Source organism: Mesitornis unicolor, unplaced genomic scaffold (assembly GCF_000695765.1).
Source record: "Mesitornis unicolor isolate BGI_N332 unplaced genomic scaffold, ASM69576v1 scaffold19795, whole genome shotgun sequence".
Classification (NCBI taxonomy): domain Eukaryota; kingdom Metazoa; phylum Chordata; class Aves; order Mesitornithiformes; family Mesitornithidae; genus Mesitornis; species Mesitornis unicolor.
The window spans coordinates 3,261-25,376 of record NW_010185084.1 but is presented as its reverse complement, the minus strand read 5'-3'; the positions used below and the strand labels follow the sequence as shown (position 1 = coordinate 25,376).

The following is a 22,116-nucleotide window of genomic DNA, read 5'->3' as shown; positions in this document are numbered from 1 at the left end:
TACAAATTGCATATCTCACCTTTCGCTTCTGGAGAATCCTTAAAACACCCAAGGACTTGAGGAGGAGGCTGAGCAGTCATCAAGATCAAAACATGTGTCTGGATCCACAAGATTTTATCTGCAACATCTTCACTAGAAGAAGCTTTTACCTGATTGTTCTTAGTACACCTGCTGGAGATGAGCTTCATTTATTTCATTTCCACTCACAGTAAAATACCTTACCTTCCTACTAAATTGTCTGAAAACTAAACACTTTTCCAAAGTCAAATGAGTTGATGATGGATCTCACCTTGCAAAAAGCAAACTTCTTTGTAATTACATCTGTGAATGAGCTCCTAACAAAATCTTGAGTTTCTTTTGTCTGGGTGTTCTAACATGCACAGTTGGTGCCTATTCTGGCAAGTTTTCTGACGCATGAAGCTGAGAAACTCTTAAAGAAAATGGGAAGTGGAGAACTGATCTGATCTTTCTGGCCTAGGCTTTTATCTAAACCAGAACAACATGAAAACTGTTCTCTTCTGTAGTGAAGACATCTCTGGTTTCAATATAAGGAAAAGAAACTTGTGCCCTTAACTGTGCACTTGAGTAAAACAAGCAAGTTAGTCTCACCTTCACAAAAAGGGAACTCCAAGGTACAAATGTAGTCCTGATTGCCCCTGGGGATTAAAGTTTCAGAGGCAAAACAAAATGAACAAAGCATAGACACTTGCATTTTTAATATGTGTTTATTAAAAAGGAATACGTGAATGAATGATTAGCCTTTAAAGACACTTACTTAACTCCCTAAAATACAATCTTTGAGTACAGCTTATGTAGTAAGTTTGACTCAGCATTGTGGAAGGAGAGGAATGCTCAACACTAGTGCAAGATATAAAGGAAAAGCAGTATCAGTGTCAGACGCAGGAATCTCACTGCATGCAGCTTACAGTGCTAGCTTATCCCTCTGGTTTTCCCACATGATGCCAAGGTGGGTCTAAAACTAAACCAGGATCACATATTTGTGTACTGTGGAATAGAAGTGTGCAATGTGGGCAGCAGTAACTGGCATTCAAATTGCCAGCTTCATTTGTTGGTTATTTTTTCACATTAAAGGTGAAAACTAAACACCTCCAAATACTGAGCACAATTTTAAGACCATCTAGACAGATCTTTCATTAAACTGAATACCAGCATTCTTAAATCCCATAAACAACTTTGGAAACCTTAAATCACCTAGATTTGGTCTGATCAATATTGAATCAAGGGATTATAATTATCAAAGCTAGATTTTCTGTTAGGGTTAAAGGAATGAGGCTGTCATTTCTTCTTCTTTATTTGAGTCCAAGGATGCATACAACCACATAAATCCCTTTTTCTATTATGCCCTTTTCAATGTCGTATGGCCGTGTGGGCACAGCCCAGGAAGAGATACAAAACAAAAATCCTGACCCTGAGACTCAGTTTGCTGCAGACCAAGGACAGCAGGAAAAGCAACACGAACCCTCCAGGAACATGTTAAAATTCACAGAGCATGCCAGAGCTGGGGAAATACACTTGCAACATATTGCAAACATCAGACCCTACAACTATGTTCAAATTGTAAAAAGAATGTAAGAAAACACTTAAGTTTCCCTTTGTTTAATTAATTAAAACTGAGTATTTTTTCCTCTTATTTAAACTTCATCCCAAAGATCGTAAATGATGCTCTTCCAGTTCCCACATGAAAAATTCTTGTGTCCTAACATTTGTGAGCCATACATCTGATGATTTCTAAGAAAACACAGAAGAAAGCCCAAAAGTTACAGTCCAGAAAGGAACAGTGGTACAGTGGCAGCAAAATTAGAGGACGAATTATCTAAGGTTTGTACACTATACTGATTATAGTATTTGTATTTTCAAGATATATGAAATAAATATTTATGTTTAAAATCCTGTGACACCACTGAGGTAATGTATATGAGTTGAGTGGTTGTTGTGGTTCAAGGAGATGTGGCCATGAATATCCAGATACTTGTACGTGGAAACATATATAGTTACATACATAGCAAAGGAGATGGAAGGAGGAGAGATTTGCAAAAAAAGGATTTGACTGGATTTTTGTTACAGGTTCTTATTCACTTTATGTTGCTTTTACAGCAGTGTTGTTTCTGCTGCTGTGGATAGGGAAGATGAATCCATAAGGAATCCGAAGTTGCTCTGAATCTGAACGGTTACTGCTAGGTGAACAACAAATATTTCTTCATTAGGAAAGCACATTCCCTCACAAAGAAAGTCCATGGCATTTTCATGTTATATCACCAGAGACAGAAATGATAGACTACTGTAGGGAGCAGCTATCATACAGGAGATGGTCTGCATTTTCTCCTTGATACATCAGTTTGTATTCGTACGAATCCAGTCATAAAGTGCTGTCACCTTAGTGTATACACCAGGACGATTGCGCCGAGCACATCCTTCACCCCAGCTCACAATGCCAGCCAGGTACCATCTATTCCCTTTTCCTGTGCAGGCCAAGGGACCTCCAGAATCTCCCTAAAATAAAGAGAGTTCAGTCATTAGCACACGTGTGCATGTATACTCACACACAAAGCACTGTAACAAAACTTAAGTTATTTAAGGAATGTAAATAGCTGCCCCTCTATTTCAGTACAATTTAATATCAGAATCTTATTTATGAGTAGAACATACCCAGATAGGTGTCAAATTTATTCAATTTATTTTAACTTATGGAAGTAGCACACTAATCAATATAAAACAGTGGCAAAAAGAAGGTTAAAAAATTACTAATATCCCGTTATAGGATTCATAAAGCAACTGATCACAGGCTGAATGGGAAAAGGAGAACATAGGGAAGGGAAGTAGGAATTTTGCTGACATTTGACCGTAAATTGTTCACAGGTTGAAGGCAGAACTCTTATACTAGCAAAATACGGACAGAAAGGTACCACACCACCCCAGTGAAATGAAACAAAACCCAAGAAAACAAAACCAAACAAACCAGGCACAGTTAAATATTATCAGCAGTTTCATAATCAAGACTACGTCTATGTTCATAGAGGGAGACAAAGGAGCAAAGACCAAGGAACGTGCAAATAAGAACTGGCTTCTCAAAGGGCACATGAGGCTCTGTACAGCAACTTAGAAAAGTATAATTTCCCATTAGTTCAGTTGACAGGATCAAAATGCATTTGGGCTCACAAATGCTTTGTGTCCTTTTTTGTTTTAACCTTGTATGCTTTCTGTGAAGAGAGGAGTTCACAGAACACCAAGCAGTTATGAATGCAGCTCATCCCTGCATCTGTTCCCTATGCACAGAAGGCCGTCAGCAGCCTTCAGGTCGACCCTGGGGTTTGTTTGCTGTCCCCAGTTGGAGCTAAAACATGGAAGAGGTCAGAAGAAAGCCACATACTGAGAAAAGAGAAACAACAGAAAGCCTTCATCACCCAACCAAACAAAATTATCTAGTGATAACAAAAGAAGCTAGAACAGTTCTAACATCATTCCTCTCTGGTACTTCAGAGGAAATATAGTAGTGACAGAAAAGAAAGAAAGAGAGACTCAAACACAGCATATTCTGTTGGAAACAGGATTAAGTAGTATGGTATATAGCCAAATTAGTTAAAATGTCCATCTAAAAGTTCAAGGGCACTTCTTAAGCAACACATTTTTTTTGAGGAACATCAAGCCTCTGGAACAACATGTTTTGAAAAACAGATCTAAGGTTATACACAAATGGCACCAAAAGTTAACAAAAATAAGAATTCATTGAATTAGAACTTAGAGACTGCAGGAACATCTTGTGAATAGTCTGTTGTGTAAAAAGACCTTTGTCCCATTAAGAGTTATAATCTTGCAAAAATCATCCTATTACATTAAAATAGTAAAAAGTATACATTACACAAAAATTCTATCAAATTGCCACAGTCTGAAATCAGTAACACATTTCTCTGCCTTTACACGATAACCGATATAAAGACCATGTTTGCAATTTTGAAAGTGGACATTCAAGATAATAAGTTTAAATACTGATTCAGTGCACAACTAGTCTAACAACTGAGAAGGAGAAAGAAGGCAGATTTGAGACAGTTAAGTACATCCGAATGCAGCTTCTGACTGTGTATGCAAATAAACTAGGTCTCAAATAAATTTATGATACCATGATGCAATCAAAACTTGTAATTATACACATGAACATGTGTAAATAAAAGGGAGCATTGCAACTGCATTTACTAAACTGCATTTACCTTTGCCTTTTCTGTTTCTTTGTAACTCTAAATTACTTACCATACTGTTACAATATTTTATTAATCCCACACCCAGACATCAAAAGAAGGAAAAAAAATCAGTATGAACAACAAAACGTCACCGATGGCCCTAACTTTATTCCCTTCATCCTTGCACCTCTCTTCTTTTGTAGGAAATGTAACTGTCAAAGAGGAAAAAGAATTCTTTGACACGTTTTACTCCTTGTCTTTGCAAAGCAATATGTCTCAAGTGATTCAGATATTATCTATGCCAAATTTTCTTCTTTATTTAAGGAGAGTCTTTAATTTCCATGTTAAATTAACCATAGACTCAAGACATCTCACTCTATTACTAAGATAAAACCCAAAACACAAGCAACCCACAACTCTGAAGAGTTTTCCTATGATAGCAAATATTCCTTTGTCGTTTCTCTACCAGTTCCAGATTACCTGACATGCATCAATGCCACCATTAAGATTCCCAGCACACAGCATACGTGATGTGATAAGATCATCATACAGCTTGTTGCAAACACTTTGGTTAATTATTCTCACTCGAGCTTCCTGCAGTGTTTTGGCAAGATGACCTAGAAAATTATGAACGGTATTGCAGAGGTTATTGTAGAGTAGATTTCCAATAGAGATACCACTTGTCAAAACAAAAGATAATTGCTTCAAACTCAAAATCTACTCAGCTGATGGCAGGAGAGTAGTTCCCCTCCCTCCAGTTGCTGCCTGCCCTCAGCTTTTGAAAACTCTCGTCTATACTACACTCCAGCCATAGGGGTCCATATGCACCACTTTTAGTTGGTTGCAAGTTTTTGTTTTCACAGAATCACAGAATGGTGTGGATTGGAAGGAACTTAAAGATCATCTATTTCCAAACCCCCTGCCATGGGCAGTGACACCTCCCACCAGACCAGGTTGCCCAAAGCCCCATCCAACCTGGCCTTGAACACCTCCAGGGAGGGGGCATCCACAACTTCCCCGGGCAACCTGTGCCAGTGTCTCACCACCCTCACAGTAAAGAATTTCTTCCTAATATCCAGTCTAATATCTTGTCAGTTTCATTACCTGTGTAGCTTATGGCCTATTCACCAGATAAAATGAACCATGAACGTGAAAAAGGGCACATTTTTGTAAATCTGTGGTAATTTCCTTTTGTGTGACACTCAAGTATGTGAATTGGGACTTATCACCTGCCATCCAAGCAAACATTCAGAATTCACAGACTGCAGCTATGGGGATATTTTCTAGTTTTTTGTAGACCTACTAAGTAAACCACAGGTATTTTTTCTTACTACTATAATTATTTAATTGTTAAAGATTAAAATTAAGCTAAACTTGCAAGAAGTATATCCAGGAAATGAACATACTATTTTCTTTTATGGCTCCCCAGCCAGTTACATAGCAGACACTTCCATAAACAAATACTCTAGAGGTGCTGGGTAAACAAATGGGCTGTACCAGCTCATTGAAGAATACAGGCGTCTCCATTTCCAACAGGGCAACATCATAGTCTAAGGTAGATTGGTCATAGTGTGGGTGGACAATAATCCTTTTGATAGATCTCACAGCTACACGATTAGTCTTTTCATTAATAGCATTTAAGCCCATATATGCTCTCCATCCTGAAGGAACAGAGTATCTGTAAAGAGAATATTTTATTGTGTTCCATTGTAATGCTGTGTCAGTTCACTCCATTTTATCTGCTTATTGGTATTTGATGATATTCATCATGGTTTTACTTACTATTTTGGAAATAATAATAATTTATTGAAGCTAGAAGACCAATTCCTTGCAATACATCATTCTTTGGAAATCAGAGAAGTGTATTATTGAACTCTGTTTCCTCCTTGCTGCATGTAGGAGGTATGTTTTTTCAACTTACACTACCTAAACTGAACATAGGTGAGTTTTACACTCCACTTATCAATAAAATAGTCTTTTCTTTGTGAGAAATGTATTTTGTCATGCAGGATTCACTGGCAAAATAAATACTTCAGATACATAGGACTTTTGAAGCCAGCAGAATACAATATTAAGAGTTCGTGTAGTGACATCATGTCACAGTTATAGCCTGAATCAGTTTATCTAGATTAGGAATAGCTACTGCAGACTTTTGAAAGCAACACTGTAAGGTTAAACTGCAAATAATCTATGACAGTATAACTTTGTCATACCTCACAGAACCAGAATCCAGGAAGCAATGTGCAGCAGATATGAGCCACCTATTGGAGATAACAGATGCACCACATATATGGCCGTGTACTCCCATCTGTAAACTTGCTTGCCAAGGCCACTTTCCAGATCTTGCATCTTCACCTCCAACAATTCTGTTTTTCTTAAGCTGGTGTCTCCCACAAGCTAATAGAAATAATTTAATAAAATAGTAACAAAAAACACAAGTTCATTTCACTTTGCTATGCTTAATACATAAATTTTTATCCATAGACCTCAACAATGTTGGAAAAAAAAGTATATTCTTACTGTGCAATTGGTAAAAAGTTAGGGGTATTTGCCCATTTTCACTTAATGGGCAGATCAGGAATAAATCAATCATTGCCTGTCCTCCCTTACTCCTTTCTAAAGAGGTCAGTAACTCAAAAAGACATTTAAGGACAATTCTAAGCTGGCTTATTTCCAAAAGTTCACTTGAATGAAATCTCCTATCTTTTCCCTCCTTACATACACAGCTTCTTGCCTGCATTTAATTCAGCTCAATCAAGCACTAAGACCTACCACCTTAACCTGGAAGTCTGCATTGCTTGAAATAAGTCATCACAGACAGAATGGATCAGTGGGTTTAAAATGAAACAGTGAAAAATTCAAGACAGGCATTTTCATGCAGATATTTTTTTTTTAATTCACATCTGATTTAATCACAATAATGCTTGACCACAGCACAAATTCCTGACTTAGTTTCCCAAGTCATTAACTAATTTTTAAAATTAATGTTACCACACCACAGTTCATTTCATCAGATCCATCTGCACAGTCTCTTTTCCCATCACACTCAGGATTTGGTTTCAACAAGCATTTTCCGTCGAGGCATTTGAATGCATAAGGGGAGCAACTTTTGTAGGCTGAAATAAGAGAGAGAAGATAGTGTCACATATTTGGAACCACAGTTTCAAATTTAAAAACTTTCACCGTGGAGTGGGTTGAATGTGCAGGTAGTTCAAAGTTGCTCATTCCAGTCTGCTTGAGGTCATAGTCTGTAGGGTGTAAAGTGGTCCCTCTATGGAGAAGGGACAGGGGGAGTGTCAGATCTGTTGCTTTACCTTCACCAACTCTACTGGCATTACAAATTATAAATCTTCACAGCAAATATCATATGAACATCCACATTTTTGGTGTTGAGTGAAAGTTGAGAAAAGGATGCAAAAACATTATACTTCCCTCCAGGAAATTTTTTGCTAAGGACTATTGCAGTTTACTATGTAAGAATCTTGATAGGTCTCAGCAATAGGCTTTCATTACTATCATTCTTTCTATCAGTTGCTTACAGTGATCTCTAAACTGTGGTAGGCATTTTTTTTTCCAACAAACAAGGACATGCTTCTGGCAACCTCAAGGACCTAAGATTCAAAGCAACACAAAAATTATGAAGGCAAAATGTAGCAGGTCACTACAGAGACATTAGTAGTACCAGCAATATCCGTAACCATAGTGTATCTGCAGTAAAGAGACCATGTATGTGGCAAAGAGCAAAAGTCCCAGAGCTGTTATGTCACTCTCCCTTACATTATTTGGTACAGATCTGGCAGCAGTATGAGGAAAAGCACTCTTCTAATAGGATCACCAGCAAGCTGTCATTAGGTCATCTAACTAAAATCACTGTTATCTTAGATTTTGTTTCATTAACTTGTCCAGACTCTCCCAAGAACTAGTTATACTCTGCATGTTTTGTTTTCACTATTATGAAATCTGTACTTTGTGCTGTGAAAAAAATTAGAAATACTACATTTATCCATTAAAATAAGCATATTCCTGAACCTGCCTTCTCTTGGAAAATAGCTAAAAATATATACTTACAACAGTTGTTTTCATCACTGTCCTCTTCACAGCTGTCATCATCTTTACAGGTCTTATACTGATGCTTACAATTCCCATCACCACAGTTCAACTGTTCTGAATTACAACCTGAGGAATAGAGGTCCGTAAATGCTTTATAACCCAAATAAGTGGCTAGCAGCCATGTGCTACAGTCCCTACCAGAGGTCACCTTGATGTTACTGTACCATCTCTGCCAGCCATTAGTCTACCTTGGTTTTGATAGCCTTCAGTGACAGAGAGACTTGTTGCATTATCTATCTTACGCTGTGCTCTCTGACCTTGAATTACCCTCTGGTTGCCCTGGCATCTCTTCACTGTTCCTCATCTTTGATGTGCAGAGCCCAATGTAGATATAGTACTCTAGCTGAAGCCTTCCCACTGGTGACTGAGAAGATCTTTTCAAACTCCTGTCTTACATCCCATTGTGACATTTAAAAAGAAACAAACAAACCAAACTCCAAACAAAGCACCAAACAAAACCAAAACACACAGAGAAAACTGAATGACTTTGTGGCTCTCAAGTCAGCTTTTGATCCACTATCACTCCCCAACCTCAGGAAAGAAACTCGGGCAATCTACATGTGTAGTTACTTTCCTAAGTTCAGATCCTGTCTTTATCGAACGCAATGTCATTTTCTCCATATTTGCCAGCTTGTAAGGAACATTTATAAATCTATTTCTCTTTCTATCGTGTGACACTTTTCCTGTTTCATAAGCATCTTCTCCAATCCGTCATTCAGATCACTAACAAAAATTATGAGGAGTCCCATAACAGATACTGGCAGTTTTCTGTATTTTTTTCTCACAGTGTTTCCTTTACTTACTGATAAGTTTGTCACACAAAACAGTGTCAAAGTACAACTTCTCTCCTTTATTTATCCTTTCATAGCAGAGAAGTAAAGCAAAATATAAAAACACTATGCTGTTTTTTAATACTTTTTAAACTGTTTACAAATAGCTTAATTTGACCACTTGTTACTTTTTTTTTTGGAAGCTTAACTTATAAAGTTTGGTGTAAAATTCCCTTCTCATTTTTTTTTGTTCTCTCACTCTTTAAAGAGACACATAACACAACCTCTTCTCCAGACTTTAAGATTTTCGCTCACACCTTTCATGTGATCTTAAAGATAGCCACCCAGTCTTTAAGCTTCCTAGAACCCACTGTTCACAGGAGAACACAAACAAGAGATAACTGCCCTATTGCTATCCAATTCATCACTACCACCTGAGCAGCATTTCCAGCCTTCGGGCTGATTGCTTGAAGGAATGCAGGTTCTACCTGCACACCTAAGAACAAGCTAGAAAAGCAAGAAATTAATGGCACTAGAAATGGTGTCACAGTCTAAATGCATTAATACAGGACAGTTCCATGAAGAAATATTAAAATAGATATTAAAAACCAAGGCTAGTATAATTTATAAACTAAACTGAAAGTCAAAAAAGGAAATACTGTCTTACTCGGCATAATCTGTAAAGGCCTTTTATCAGGCATTCTGAATTAAGTGAACTAATATTCACCTAAATGGACTTAGAAAATTAAATTTACATTGATTTCTTCACTCAGGCTTGAAAGTGATTCAGTACAGATACATAATTACTACCAATAGTGAACACCTCTTCAATTTGTTAAGGTAATATATTTTACGCAGGAGCATCTAAGGAGGTTGTAGAAAGGGAAGTAAAAACTAGGCATTCTCCTTAGTATTATAACTACAAATTTCCTAACATATTAAAATGTGGAAATTTACCACTCCAACTTCATGTCTAATGCGAAAAAGTGCTTTATGAAACACTTTTCAAATCTAGCCATTTCATTATGACACAGCCATTCACCAAGAATTTCTTTCATTTTCACTTCAGCTAACAATTAGTATCAATGGTGTTTCTTTGCAATATATCAAAAAAGTTTGTTCTCTTCCACTTTTTCAGATGTACCACCAACAACAACAACAAAAATCAAGCCCCAAACACTGCCTTACACACACAGATAGTTGATCTGTGGAAGAATAAGCAGCATAAAACATCCTGTTTCTGCCCAGGTCAAGCCGGCTTAAACTTTTGCCCCTGCTAGCACTACAGACAAATTAACAGCTAAATGAGACTGAAGGACCAAACACATGTCCCACATTTATTTGATCAATTTCAATCTGGAGTCCTTTAGTCCTCTTCACTGCCTTGCACATGATGCCAGAGGGAGGAAAGGACACACTTCACAGCCAGCACTACGTCAAAGCAAGAGTGTCTCTGTTCTCTTCACCATTCCCTGACCTTATTCAGCTGATGGCTGGGATTTGCTTTCCAAGTCACCTCTGAGAGCAGAGCCCATGATTTTAATAACTGCTTTGGTAGGTTCCCAACAACAGGAAGAAGCTAAACTGATGTGGGTGGCTGCAGGTAATAAAGATATAGGAGAAAAACAATCTTTTTTTTCTCCCTCCTTACCATTGCTACAGACAAAGCTGTCATTGAAGAGCAGTGCTCACAGTAAGTTCTGCTCTCTCAGATAGCCCACCACAAATGCCTCTACTGTACTGACTTGATACTGACACATCACAGCTAATCTGCACTTCCTGGTGAGTCTTTATACAGATCCTTAAGATTGTGACTTAAGGGTTGATTACATGTCTTTGGGCCTTCTGCTTGCTGGCTCAGCGCTAGAGACAGAGCAGAGCACACAGAAAGTAGACTTGTACACACAATAATGGCTGGAGAATTTCTCTGTAGAAAAAGGTATTCTTAGGCTTTGACCCTTCTCTGAACCATTTTTGAGGCAGTAGCCGCAGTAGCCACAGTAACCACAGGACACAGTATAGTTTTTAACTTTTTGCAGTAGCAAGAGACACACACTGTTAGAAAAAGAAAACCCTGAAAATATCTGAGTCCTATAAAATGACTGACCACAAAGTCTGCCACTTATTCCTAATGAAAGGCATGAAGCAATAAACTATACCAGAGATCTTAATACTTAAATACTTTTAAGTCAGCAATGAACAGAACTACACTCAGTCAAGCAAGCTGAGGATCTGAAGAGGTCCCATAAACTGAACTGATCTCTTGAAATCACTGAGAACTTCAGCTGCCTAGATGTTAATTGGGAAAAAGAAGTTGGTTGGCTTAGAGGCAAAGACAAAAATAATGTGGCAACTACTAAAGAGAAGGCTTTTACAAAGAATGTACTGCAGATGTATATTTTCTAAGAAATAGCACAAGTAAATATACACATTTTTCTGAAAATCTTTGTTCCACTTTCTGGAAGTCGTCCCCCTGTGTCCCCCCACAAAAAAAAAAACAACCCAACAACCCAAAACATCTAACACTGCTCCAGAAACACAAGACTGGGGAGTCAGGAGAGGTCTGTAAGAAACCCAGTCATGTTTCTGCAATACCTGCTGGTAAAGGATCCTCATTGACTCTCAGTGAGAGAGAGACTTAAATAGTTTGTCTAAACCTGGAAGCTGATCCAGAGCACACTGAGTCACTATTGTAAAGCAAAGACTGACTTTTCATGGTTAACTATTGTTTGCAGAAGAGTCATGCTTAGACCCTCTCTGCCATACTATTTTCATGTAGTAGCTCAGCTATTTTAATATGTTACAAAAATGCCAAATAATTAGATCTACAAACATTGAGAAATTTTACTTTTACTTCCCATTTTACAGAAGTGTTGTTAAAAGTTAGAAATCAAATACCAGCTTCTAAAAGCATCTTTTACCTAATTTGTTCAATTAAATACATAACATTTAAAATATTTCTCCCTTGCAATTAGGCTAAGAAAAAAGGCAGGTAAATTCATGTTTGGCCTCTCAAGCATTGTTTCTCGAGGGTTTCTCCTTAAAAATTAAAGTGCATGCTTATTCACTTACGATCTGTGTGACTGAAGGCTTTGTATTCAATATAAAACCCTCTATGGGTGACCAGTTCATCGGAATGAAAGTTGATTGCAACAGAATAACCATATTCTCTGTTTCTGTTGTTTTCTGAAAGAGCTTTACAATATCTACAAAGGCAAAAGTGAGAATAATTAATTATTAACCAAACTGACTATTACCGTCCAGCTACCTCACCTTTTACTGAATAGAACCAATGCCAAAAAGCTTTAAAACAATACAATAAAGATCAATCTTTTATTGTTAAAATAGCCTAACAGAAGTGTTAGAAAGCCTATTCACAAATGTCTTCCACCCCACAATTTTTCTGGGACTTTGAGAAAAAATACAGCAGGATTATCCATTTCAGAATCTACATTGTAAATATAAACCACTTCTAAGCATGCTTGATTTCAGTTTTCCCATTTGGGTTTGCAAACCCAAAAGGCTACAAATCCAGTAATGGAGTCATACAGACAAATCCAACAGCTGTTGCTGATTTCAGTACACTCCTTCCAAGAGATAAATCACCGTGGGAACTGTTTTGTTGGAATTTTCAGCAGTGGTTTTTTTGCTTATTTGTCGTCTTTTTAAAACATTATTATTTGTTTTAGGTTTTTTTAAAGCACACACATTGCAAATTGTCTTATTTACAGAAAACAATTACATTCACTGAAGAGTAGGTAGTATAGAAAATGAAACTTCAGATGACGCAAACATTTCACCCATGTCAAGACCATTGCTGGGAATCTACAGTTCCACTGCAGTTGAAATCATGCAGTCCTGTAGTTTTCTATGTCATTTCTCTTAAGGAGAACAACAAAGTAAGTAAATGCCTAGCACAGTAGAAAAAGCGGGATGCTTATATTAACATAGTGACACATGTTCACTACTATGGCAGGATTAAGAACATAATTCTGCCAAAATTCAGTGAAAGCATACCAGTTCTTGTTGAAATACATTTTTCTGCACTGGAAGTTGTGAGATTTTTTTTCTTAAGTAAGGTATGTTGCCCAGAACATCAAAGTGCAAATTAGAATGTCAGAAAATAGTGTATTTACTCACCTAACTCCATCGATTTCTAACCAGTCTTTATCACATTTACTGGACCCTGGAGACTTCTCTTGAATTTGTATTATGAGGATTTTTAATGAGAGCTTGTAGCCAGGCAATGGTGCCTAAAAATCAAACGATAAATAACCTGACACACATGTTCACAAATTGAAAAGGCCTACACTTCTGAGATGATGAATCTTGTTTTACTTATTATCAGATTGAAAATACTGCATTTTTATTATGCAAATAATCACCTTCAAAGAACTAAAAAACTTCGCTATTTTAAACATGTATAGCAATCATTTTAGACCCAATGTTGGCCAGACTGTGACAGGTGAAGGACTGTAAGCCTTCCTGCAGCCAGCACAAAGCACTATATCTCAAGTTCATGTTATGTTTGTACTGCCACATGTTCTGTAGGTCAAATAAGAGATTTAATATATCTGTGGTGGCTGGTCACTCAACTGCATTAGCTAAGACCTCTCTGTTTTAGAAAGCTTTTTTCTTCCCTTTCCTGTATATAGAAGAAAGTTCTGTGTTACAAGCTGCTAATAATTTTCATTAAGCTGATGAAAGGTAGAGACTGTTACCAACTCATAGACATGAAAAATTCTTTTCTAAGGAAAGTAAAGAAAGGTAGTAAAATGCTTAATGGAGGAACAGATAAACACACTAGGAAGTTAGTGGAAATCACAAGCAGTTTTTAAGTCCTGTCAAAGGGCTTGCTGAAAATCCACACCTGAATTTCTGAGAGAGAGATGGTCCTGTTTCTGCAGAGTTCAGGGAAATACAGTGTGGTCTTCATCATACGGGGCATGATTTATATGACCATTTTTTCCTTTCTGACACAGAAGCAAAACCCTGGCTATTAGCAACTTTCTCAGGCTGCTAGGAGTTGTCATCCCACCCATCATTTCTATCACAAATAATACTCAAACTTTTGGAAGCTGACAATCTTTTTCTCCCATAACTGGCACTTGTACATAGAACAGAAAAGAAATGAGTGGCTGAGAAGAAGTCAGGTGCAGTGGTCTTAGTGTGTTTCCCTTCATTTCACCCACATCAAAAGCCATTTCTCCCAATTTTATGTCTATATCACATAAAGCAATGTCATCACTACTCAGAAGAGTCCCCAGCACTTACTCTGATGATCCAGCTGCAGTCAATGTTGGGAGGGTAATAACTTGGGTAGTAAGGGGAACTCAGTGTCCCATTCCAGGAAATATAATGACCACCACACACTGGAAGATAAATATATCAGCAAGGAACACAATTAACTTAGCTGGACTGAAGTGAAGAGCCTACTTTACTTGCTAGGACCCTTCTCTATGTACAGAATTAGAAGAATGGGCTGTGACAGTATTAAACTCGGTTTTGGCCTGTGTTAACAGAAAATCATGTAACTTCCACTTCCCATCCTCAAATTCTCTTATTTTTTGATCAAATTTCAATTAAGAATAAGCACAAAACACTTCTGTCTGGAGTTTTTAAAAAACATTTGTTCATGGTAAGTGGAAGAAGCAATTAAATGTGGACACAACAGACCTCCCCCTTCTACTAAGAGCTTTCCTAGACACCCAGTCCTTAGTGCTTCTGGTTTCCTTTAGATAACATAGCAAATGCAAACATGAATGTAACAGAAACTAAGACAATTTTGAAAATAGCAAAATTTTGTGGCAAAACCTGGGCTATTCATCATTTGAAGAGCCAATCTTCAGGACAATGAAGAAATTCTAATTTGTAACTTGCATAGGATGAGTATTTGCCTAAGCAGCATCCACAGAGACGTAAGCCGAAACGTGTAAGCTTTGGAGAAGTTTATCCACACGCTATCCCCTATGGTTTTTTCCGCAAGTTAAAATATAGTTACTTGCTCAATTGTAAAAATTCTCTCACTTAGAACTTGCCAAACAACTGTGACTAAACTTTCACTTTTGAAACCCCTACATCTCCTGTAAAATACTGCGGTTTCTCGTTATTCAAAATATTTCACTAATCTCCCAGTAGTACTCCATAGGTTTAGATATACTTCTTGGGTCTTAAATACACTTTTCTTATGCAGTTAACTACACTGAATAGTGCTTTCAGAAAAGGATCAAAGACATATTAAAAGTGTTTGCTCTTGTTTTCTGTTTTCATTAAACACACATTCCCTGAGCTGCAGATAGATTGCCAAACTTGATAAAAGTTCTGCTCTGCCACTAGGGCTATCTAGCTTTGGCTAGACATACAGTGTCTGTAGTGTTATCTGGCTGCTCTGTTACCACTGCTCAGTGGTACCCACGTAGTAAGAATAATGTCTGGGAAAGATGGCTTGGGTAGTGATCAGGAAGACAAAAAAAACTCCCCAGTCAAAGGATATTCTCTATTCTTTGTTCAGTTCTCTTTTTTTTTTTTTAAGTGGATCAGAATGACAATTCCCTGACTTACATGCCATCATTCCCTTCTCCTAGATTTTTCAGGAGATATCAACTTTTTTAGAGGCGACAAGAGGAATAAGCGTGCTTACATCAGATGGTTGTTTCTATAATTACTCACTGATTTTAGGAATGGCTTGAAAGTGAGCTTTTAATATGTTGCTTTCTTCTCTTCGGTCCAACGAGAAGGTAAGCAACATTACATTACTTGACGAAGTTAAACGTACAACAGGAGCCCAGGCCCCATGTCCACACCATCTGAAATATTACAAAAATTGCATTAAAAAAATATTCCCACGTTCCAGTCATCTTTGCTGAGAAACTGGGCGGAAGTAACACTGATCTGGTCATCTGTGTTTCAGAAGTATTCCCGTGGCTTCCACTTCCCTTTTTGTTGTTCTACTCAGTTGATGCTACACAAGGTGCTAGAGTTTCCCAGCACTGAAGCTGAGTCATTCAGGGTGAACATCACAGATATTTTTGCCTAACAGGTGACTTGGAATTTTCAGCATCAAAACGGCAGTGCCAGATCATGTTACTTCAGTAGTGACAGTGGTACTTAGTAGTAGTGGGTTGCACTGAAAAAGCAACAAGTGCCAGTGCAGCAGTGTTGTGTACATCTATGCAACAGATAAAAAGCCCAAAGCATTTCCAGACTATTAGCATTCAGCTTGGTTTCACGTCACAAAAGCTTTCACACAAGATGTGAGAGTGCCATACATGGCAACTATTTCTTTTTATTGTTCTTCTTTTGTTTAAATAATGAGGACTTAATTTGAATATATCCTAAATTATTATTGCTTGTATGTTGAGATGTTATTTCTTGCATCTGTAAACTCACTCTTATATTTCTTCCATTTTGAAAAAGGTCTGTTAATAGAGCTGAAGAGTACTACCTACTCATCTGAAGTAAGTTAAAGCACTACTAAATAAGTGCATTTCAGACACTGCTAACTGAATTTACATGCTGAGGTAGCCTCTTCCTAAAAGTTCTTAGAAAAAATAAAATTCCCCCCTTGAAACCATCTATCCTCAGATGCTAAAACTTTATTTTTAATGTGTTAATGAAGAATGTTCATGGTAGATAACATGTCCATACATTAAATTTGACTCTGAAAAGCAGTGTGGCCACTGAAGGTTACAAGATCATCTATCTCACTTATGCAAATAGCTACACAGTGACTCTGGGGATGGAGCCGTCCATAGACACAACACACCTGTTATGAACAGGGATTTGCTTCTGACTGGACTGCTACAGAACATGTGTTTTCTAAAAGTAATATAATGCAATACTCTAAAAAAAATTGAAGTCTGTATCTTTCTGAGTTGTGACAGTAACTGCATGAAATTGAAACCACTAAAAATTAGTCATAAGGTAGAATAAAGCCCACAGGAATTTATAATTCATTGGGGGGGAGGGAGCGTGGAAGATATTTTTATAGCCTTATACAAGATTTTTAATTAAGTTGTATTTGGAATCTTACATTTTGGAAGCCTGTTTGCTATCATTTTAATATCGTGACAGTTTCAGAGAATTTCTGTACAGCTCAATAGAACATCTTTGTTCTGTACTATCATACCTTGTAATGATCTTGTTCTGCAGAGGAAGAAGGAAATCATATGCTGATAAGTGGTGTGATGCACAGCTCTCTGGAGTGACACCATGCAAAGTGATAACTACCAGTCTCACCACACAATTAGAAGGAACTCGCAGCCTCCATTGATAAAAAGACTTTTTGGGATTCATCAGAGTTAGAGTCCTGTTGCTACCTGGCTTGGCATACAGGTCAAAGGATACTGCCACACAAAAGAAGCTGTATCAGTGGCTGGAAAACTGTTAAGTTGAAAGATAAATTAAATTATTGGGTAAAATTTTGGAAGAGGCAACAACACTCGCCTAACTACACTTCTTGACTACTTTAGTCTCCTCTTCACTTACTTTTACAACTACCTACCTTTTCCCTACCAGGTTGCACCACCTGCTCCCCCTGCTCTGACCAAGGAAGAACATCGCCTCATCCCCATTGGCTCATCATACACTCAGAAAGCAGGAGGGGATTTGGCTGCAACTGCTACCATCTCTGCTTGAAGCCTACTGCTTCTTTTGCAATTTTCTCTTCATCTTGATCTGTGCAATGAGAACACTAAGAATATGAAGCCAATGTTGAGGTGTGCTCAATATGGAGAAACCAGGCAAAGAGAATTAAAGCTCTACAGTACTTGACTGATTACTAACTGTGAATAATCAAAACTACAAGGCAAATAAATTATCTACAATTTTATATAGTAGCTTTTCAAAAGATATAAAGGAAAGGAGCCACAGCTCATTGCAATTCAGTGGGAACTATGAAATTTCAATCATTCTAGTCAGAACATCAGAATAAAAGCTCTAATGCATTTTCATCTCAGCTATTATTTGACGTATAGGCTAGGGAAGTCTCTAGTCTCCGTTAGTTCATAAACCTTACAGATATAAGAATAACTAGGAAACTGCCTTTTTTTTATGTTAGCAGACCTTTTTTTTTACCCAAAGTGATATTAGTTCGGATTGAAGAAGAATTACCTGATTTTAGCATCACATCATATTCTGTGGAATCTGAAACTGAAATTTAATAACTATCAGCTACACAAGCCACAGAAACAAACTAGAGAAAGAAAAATACACAGAACAGGTATTAAATGACAGGTACATTGTTACCAAAAAGCTCCATTGTAACAAGATCAAAATCTTCCTTCCCAGAAGAACTGACCATGTGAGCTGCTTGTTTACTACTGATTTCTTTTTGTCCCACTGGGGTTAATTTTTTAAGAGAAGCAACCATATCTTGCGGTGCCCAGAATGTATTCCAGTAGTAAGCTCGAAGTCCAGACTTTCCTTCACTGTGGAGGGAAAAAAAAAGCATGATAAATTCACTCTAATTAGTATTTTGGACTTGCTTTCCACTGGTCTGCATTTTTGGTTGACACAGTCTCATAGCAGTTGAACTGCTGTGTAAAATGTTGCAGCTGAACACAGTGGCAAAACACTCTCTTGTGTAACAACTGCTTTTTTAATACAGTAGAAATACTTCAAAATATGCTGCTTAAACAGTAACACACTGAGGCTGAAAACTACAACACAGACAATCTTTGCACTAACCTTTATGGAATTGGATATTTCCATCCCCAGTGATTTTATGCCTAGATGTTGATACAACAATTCACACAATCCTTGTTAAAATTAATAATCTGTATATGTGCATATGCAAAGTATTACTTAAGTGATTCAAAGAGGCAGTCAATCACACTTCCTTTCAAAATGGCCTGTGGATTGACCTTTCAAAAGTTTTCAAGGCCTATCAGTATAGTAGTAGCCATCTGTTCAATGTATTTACATTTCTTACCAGGAGCTTAAGTACAGTGGCCTCCACAAAATTATACCTTTAAGTTTCGTTTTGAGAGGTTAAAAAGGAATTTCATTTAAATAGACAAAACCAAAATAAGATTCTGCAAGTGGTAGAAAAGACATCATAATGAACTATGATTTCAAAAAATCAAAGGCAGATGAATAGACTACAAAGTAATCTGTAAACCAAGGCAAAATTGATCAGACTTCATCTCTCTAGCCAGTTCTTCAGGGGAAGACAAAAACCACACTATTAGCTTAGCCATTAGCTCACATAAGTAAGTGCATTTCTGCATTGTTCATTCCCTATTACAGAGATCTGCATATTCTTCCAGATAACTAATTTAAAATGCATGGAAAAAGAAAAAAAAAGACAAACACAGCTGAATATCTCAAATTTATACCCCACTGTGGAACAGAACTTACCTGAAGGCAGCCACTACAGACTTCAAGTAGTACTTTCCCAAGGAGGAAGACTTATATGATTCTGCAAACTGACAGATAAATAATGACAAAAGACCATGTAAAAATTGTTACATTTTAGTGTCAACATAATCTTTTATGCTATGAAGTATTTGTCTTATTTCTTACTTTCCCCTTCCACACCCCCCTCCAATATTACAAGCACTATCCGTCTTTTTAACAAAATATATCAAATAAAGTTCATAAATGTGCTTTCTTATTCACTTAAAAAAAAAAAAGATCTAAGTCACACTACATTTCAAGACAATTGAGATAACTCTTGACAATTAGCCATGAAAAAAAAGACTTTTTGAATACTTTCATATTTTTGTTTCAGTCTAAATTTCTGGCATATAGTCTGGACATGAGCAACTAGTATTGGCTATGCACAAAGCAGCTTTGAGACACTAGATTACCTCTTTTGGGAAATACAGTCTAACAGAGAACTGCTTTGTGTTTAAGATCTCACAAATAGGAACTCACATAAGAAGTGCAAGAAAGCAAGCATTGTTTTGGGGGATAAGGGAAAACAGAAAAAAAATCAAAAAGTTAAGCATTGAATTTGAGCGATAATTAAAAAAAAAATCTAAGAGAAAAATGTAGCAAGGAAAAAAGTGTTTGAGTAAAATAAAACAAAACAAAACAAAACCAAACCCACACTCCTAATTCCTTTAAGAAGAATAATTTGTCCATAACCTTAAAACTACCAGGTTTTTTTACCTAGGAAATGTTGACCTTACTGTGAGACACACAGTCCCAGCTGTCTACTGACATTCCTAAAGCTGTACACTGTTGACATACTTGCTAGCTTTAAATTTACTATTTTGAAGAGAAAAAATTGTGACCAACTGGAATCTTCTCATTCCTAAACTGATTTTGTAATAAATAATTTTAAATTAATGCTATATTTCTGTGGGAACTTACATAATTTTGGACTGCTTCTGCTTGCAGGAGGAATTTCTGTGACTTTGGATCATTGAGGTCGTTTGTATAAGTCAAATTAGGAATTTCTACACTTCCACCAATATAAATTAAAGAAAAAGTCGAAGCTAAGAAAAGAAAACAATCACAAAATTAGCACATGTAATAACATTAAGGAAAAGCTTCCAGAACAAGAGGCTTGCAGAAGCATATATTTGACATTGGCATTGGTAGGCATTAGTTCTTAAGAGAAACACACAATAATAAGAAGAGTGCTAAATCAGTCCTGTTGATAGAATGATGCCCAGAAGGACAGGAGAGGGATGAGATACAAGTTCAGACAGGCATATCTACTAGCAAGCTTTAATTGTTAAAATTCCATTTTTTGCAGCACTATCCTCCTGCAGAGATATGAGTTCAATGACTGTAAGTTGCGATCTAGGGAGTAGTGTAGATAAGTTAGGTATCCATTCTTTTTGAAAAAGATGAATAGAAGATCGAAAGTTAATTCCTATAGGTTCTTGGGAAAGATGACAGTTATAATAATGATGGTATCCACAAGCAGAGACAAAAAAATGAGAGGTAAAATACATACCTTCATTACTCTAGTGCAACTATCAACCACTAATTATTATGCATTTTGTTACCTTAACAAAAACATTAAGAGAAGGGAAAGTCTCCTTTATGCATGCATTACTCACTTAGTGCAGAGCTTTTCATACTAATCATTCACACAGTGAAAAAGACCCATCTCATCCAGACCATGATGGGAAGTAGCACTTACAGAACGAATAGTGCAGGACTAGCACGATTACTGTAACTATTAAAGAAACCATAGGTAGTATTCCTAGAAGCCATCTTCTCCAGAAACACCACCTCATCCTTTTGAAGAAACAGTGCTTCTGACACAAGCCTTCTTGGTAGGACGAACAGTAGCGAACATGCGGACTTTCCTAGAAAAAGACATGGGAAGGCATCAATTAGTAAGTCAACAAAAGAAGAGCTGTTGTACCATATTTTAGTATATTTGACCTTATAGTTTTTGAAGAGGTTTAAATTGAGATAATATCTTTCACAATATCAGCTATGTCACAGATGAAACCCACATATTTCTCAGCTGCTTGCTTGTGGCATGCATTTCAAGCTATGAAAGTCAGGGGGAAAATTGCTATCGCTTTGGTTAGAAGCAATTTGCATATGAAGAGCAGAGGTCAATACACACCAGAGTGGATAGAGAGATCATTTACTGTGTCCCCTTACCTGCCTTGCAGTCTGCTCAGAGTCGTATGGAGCTGGTATGCTGTACACAGACACCCGGCTGGAGGGGAAAGCCCGTATCATGGTGCCTTGACAAATGCGTTCTGAAAAACCTAATAACCGAGTCCTAAATGAACCTTATTTCTTAAGCATAACTCAGAATAGCATACTACTCTCCCCCCAAGCACACTAGGCTTCTCTCCTTTCACCTTTGCCATACTGCTTGGAGCTGGAGCCAGCTGATCTGCAATCAAAGAAGGTGGGGAGGAAAGTTAACCATCACTGTAACTCTTTGTTTCCCTAACTGGCTAAGAAGGATATGGATTCCATCACTAGCTACCCACTTCTTTCAGAAATATAAGAATAAGAAATAATTTATGAAATAAAGCAAAGAACATGCAAGTGATTTACAAGTAAAATGTCCTAAGTAAGGTAAAGGAGAAAATTTCTAATGAACACCTGCTGGAATC

General features: G+C 37.2%; 1 protein-coding gene across 1 annotated transcript; it reads right to left on the bottom strand.

The window, feature by feature from the left end:
- Positions 1–2,352: 2,352 nt before the first annotated feature.
- Positions 2,353–21,730, bottom strand: LOC104540824 (transmembrane protease serine 7-like). Its single transcript, XM_010184722.1, has 18 exons — positions 21,650–21,730; positions 21,174–21,342; positions 20,393–20,517; positions 19,433–19,500; positions 18,320–18,501; positions 18,185–18,223; positions 17,601–17,603; positions 17,202–17,418; positions 15,743–15,879; positions 14,348–14,445; positions 13,214–13,326; positions 12,146–12,279; positions 8,262–8,369; positions 7,190–7,309; positions 6,407–6,590; positions 5,600–5,871; positions 4,674–4,810; positions 2,353–2,511 (listed from the first exon to the last, which is right to left on the bottom strand). Exons 1-18 carry the CDS (start codon positions 21,728–21,730, stop codon positions 2,353–2,355), a joined length of 2,346 nt encoding a protein of 781 aa, XP_010183024.1.
- Between the last annotated feature and the right edge of the window lie 386 nt (positions 21,731–22,116).

What these genes read in the sequence shown, in the direction of transcription:
- LOC104540824 (XM_010184722.1), bottom strand. Translation starts at nt 21,730, where the DNA reads ATGATACGGGCTTTCCCCTCCAGCCGGGTGTCTGTGTACAGCATACCA. An exon ending in TGTTACAATGGAGCTTTTTG is followed by an intron (nt 18,224 to 18,319) that starts GTAACAATGTAC and finishes ATTAAATTTCAG; the next exon opens with TTTCAGATTCCACAGAATAT. An exon ending in TCAAGCCATTCCTAAAATCA is followed by an intron (nt 14,446 to 15,742) that starts GTGAGTAATTAT and finishes TTTATCTTCCAG; the next exon opens with TGTGTGGTGGTCATTATATT.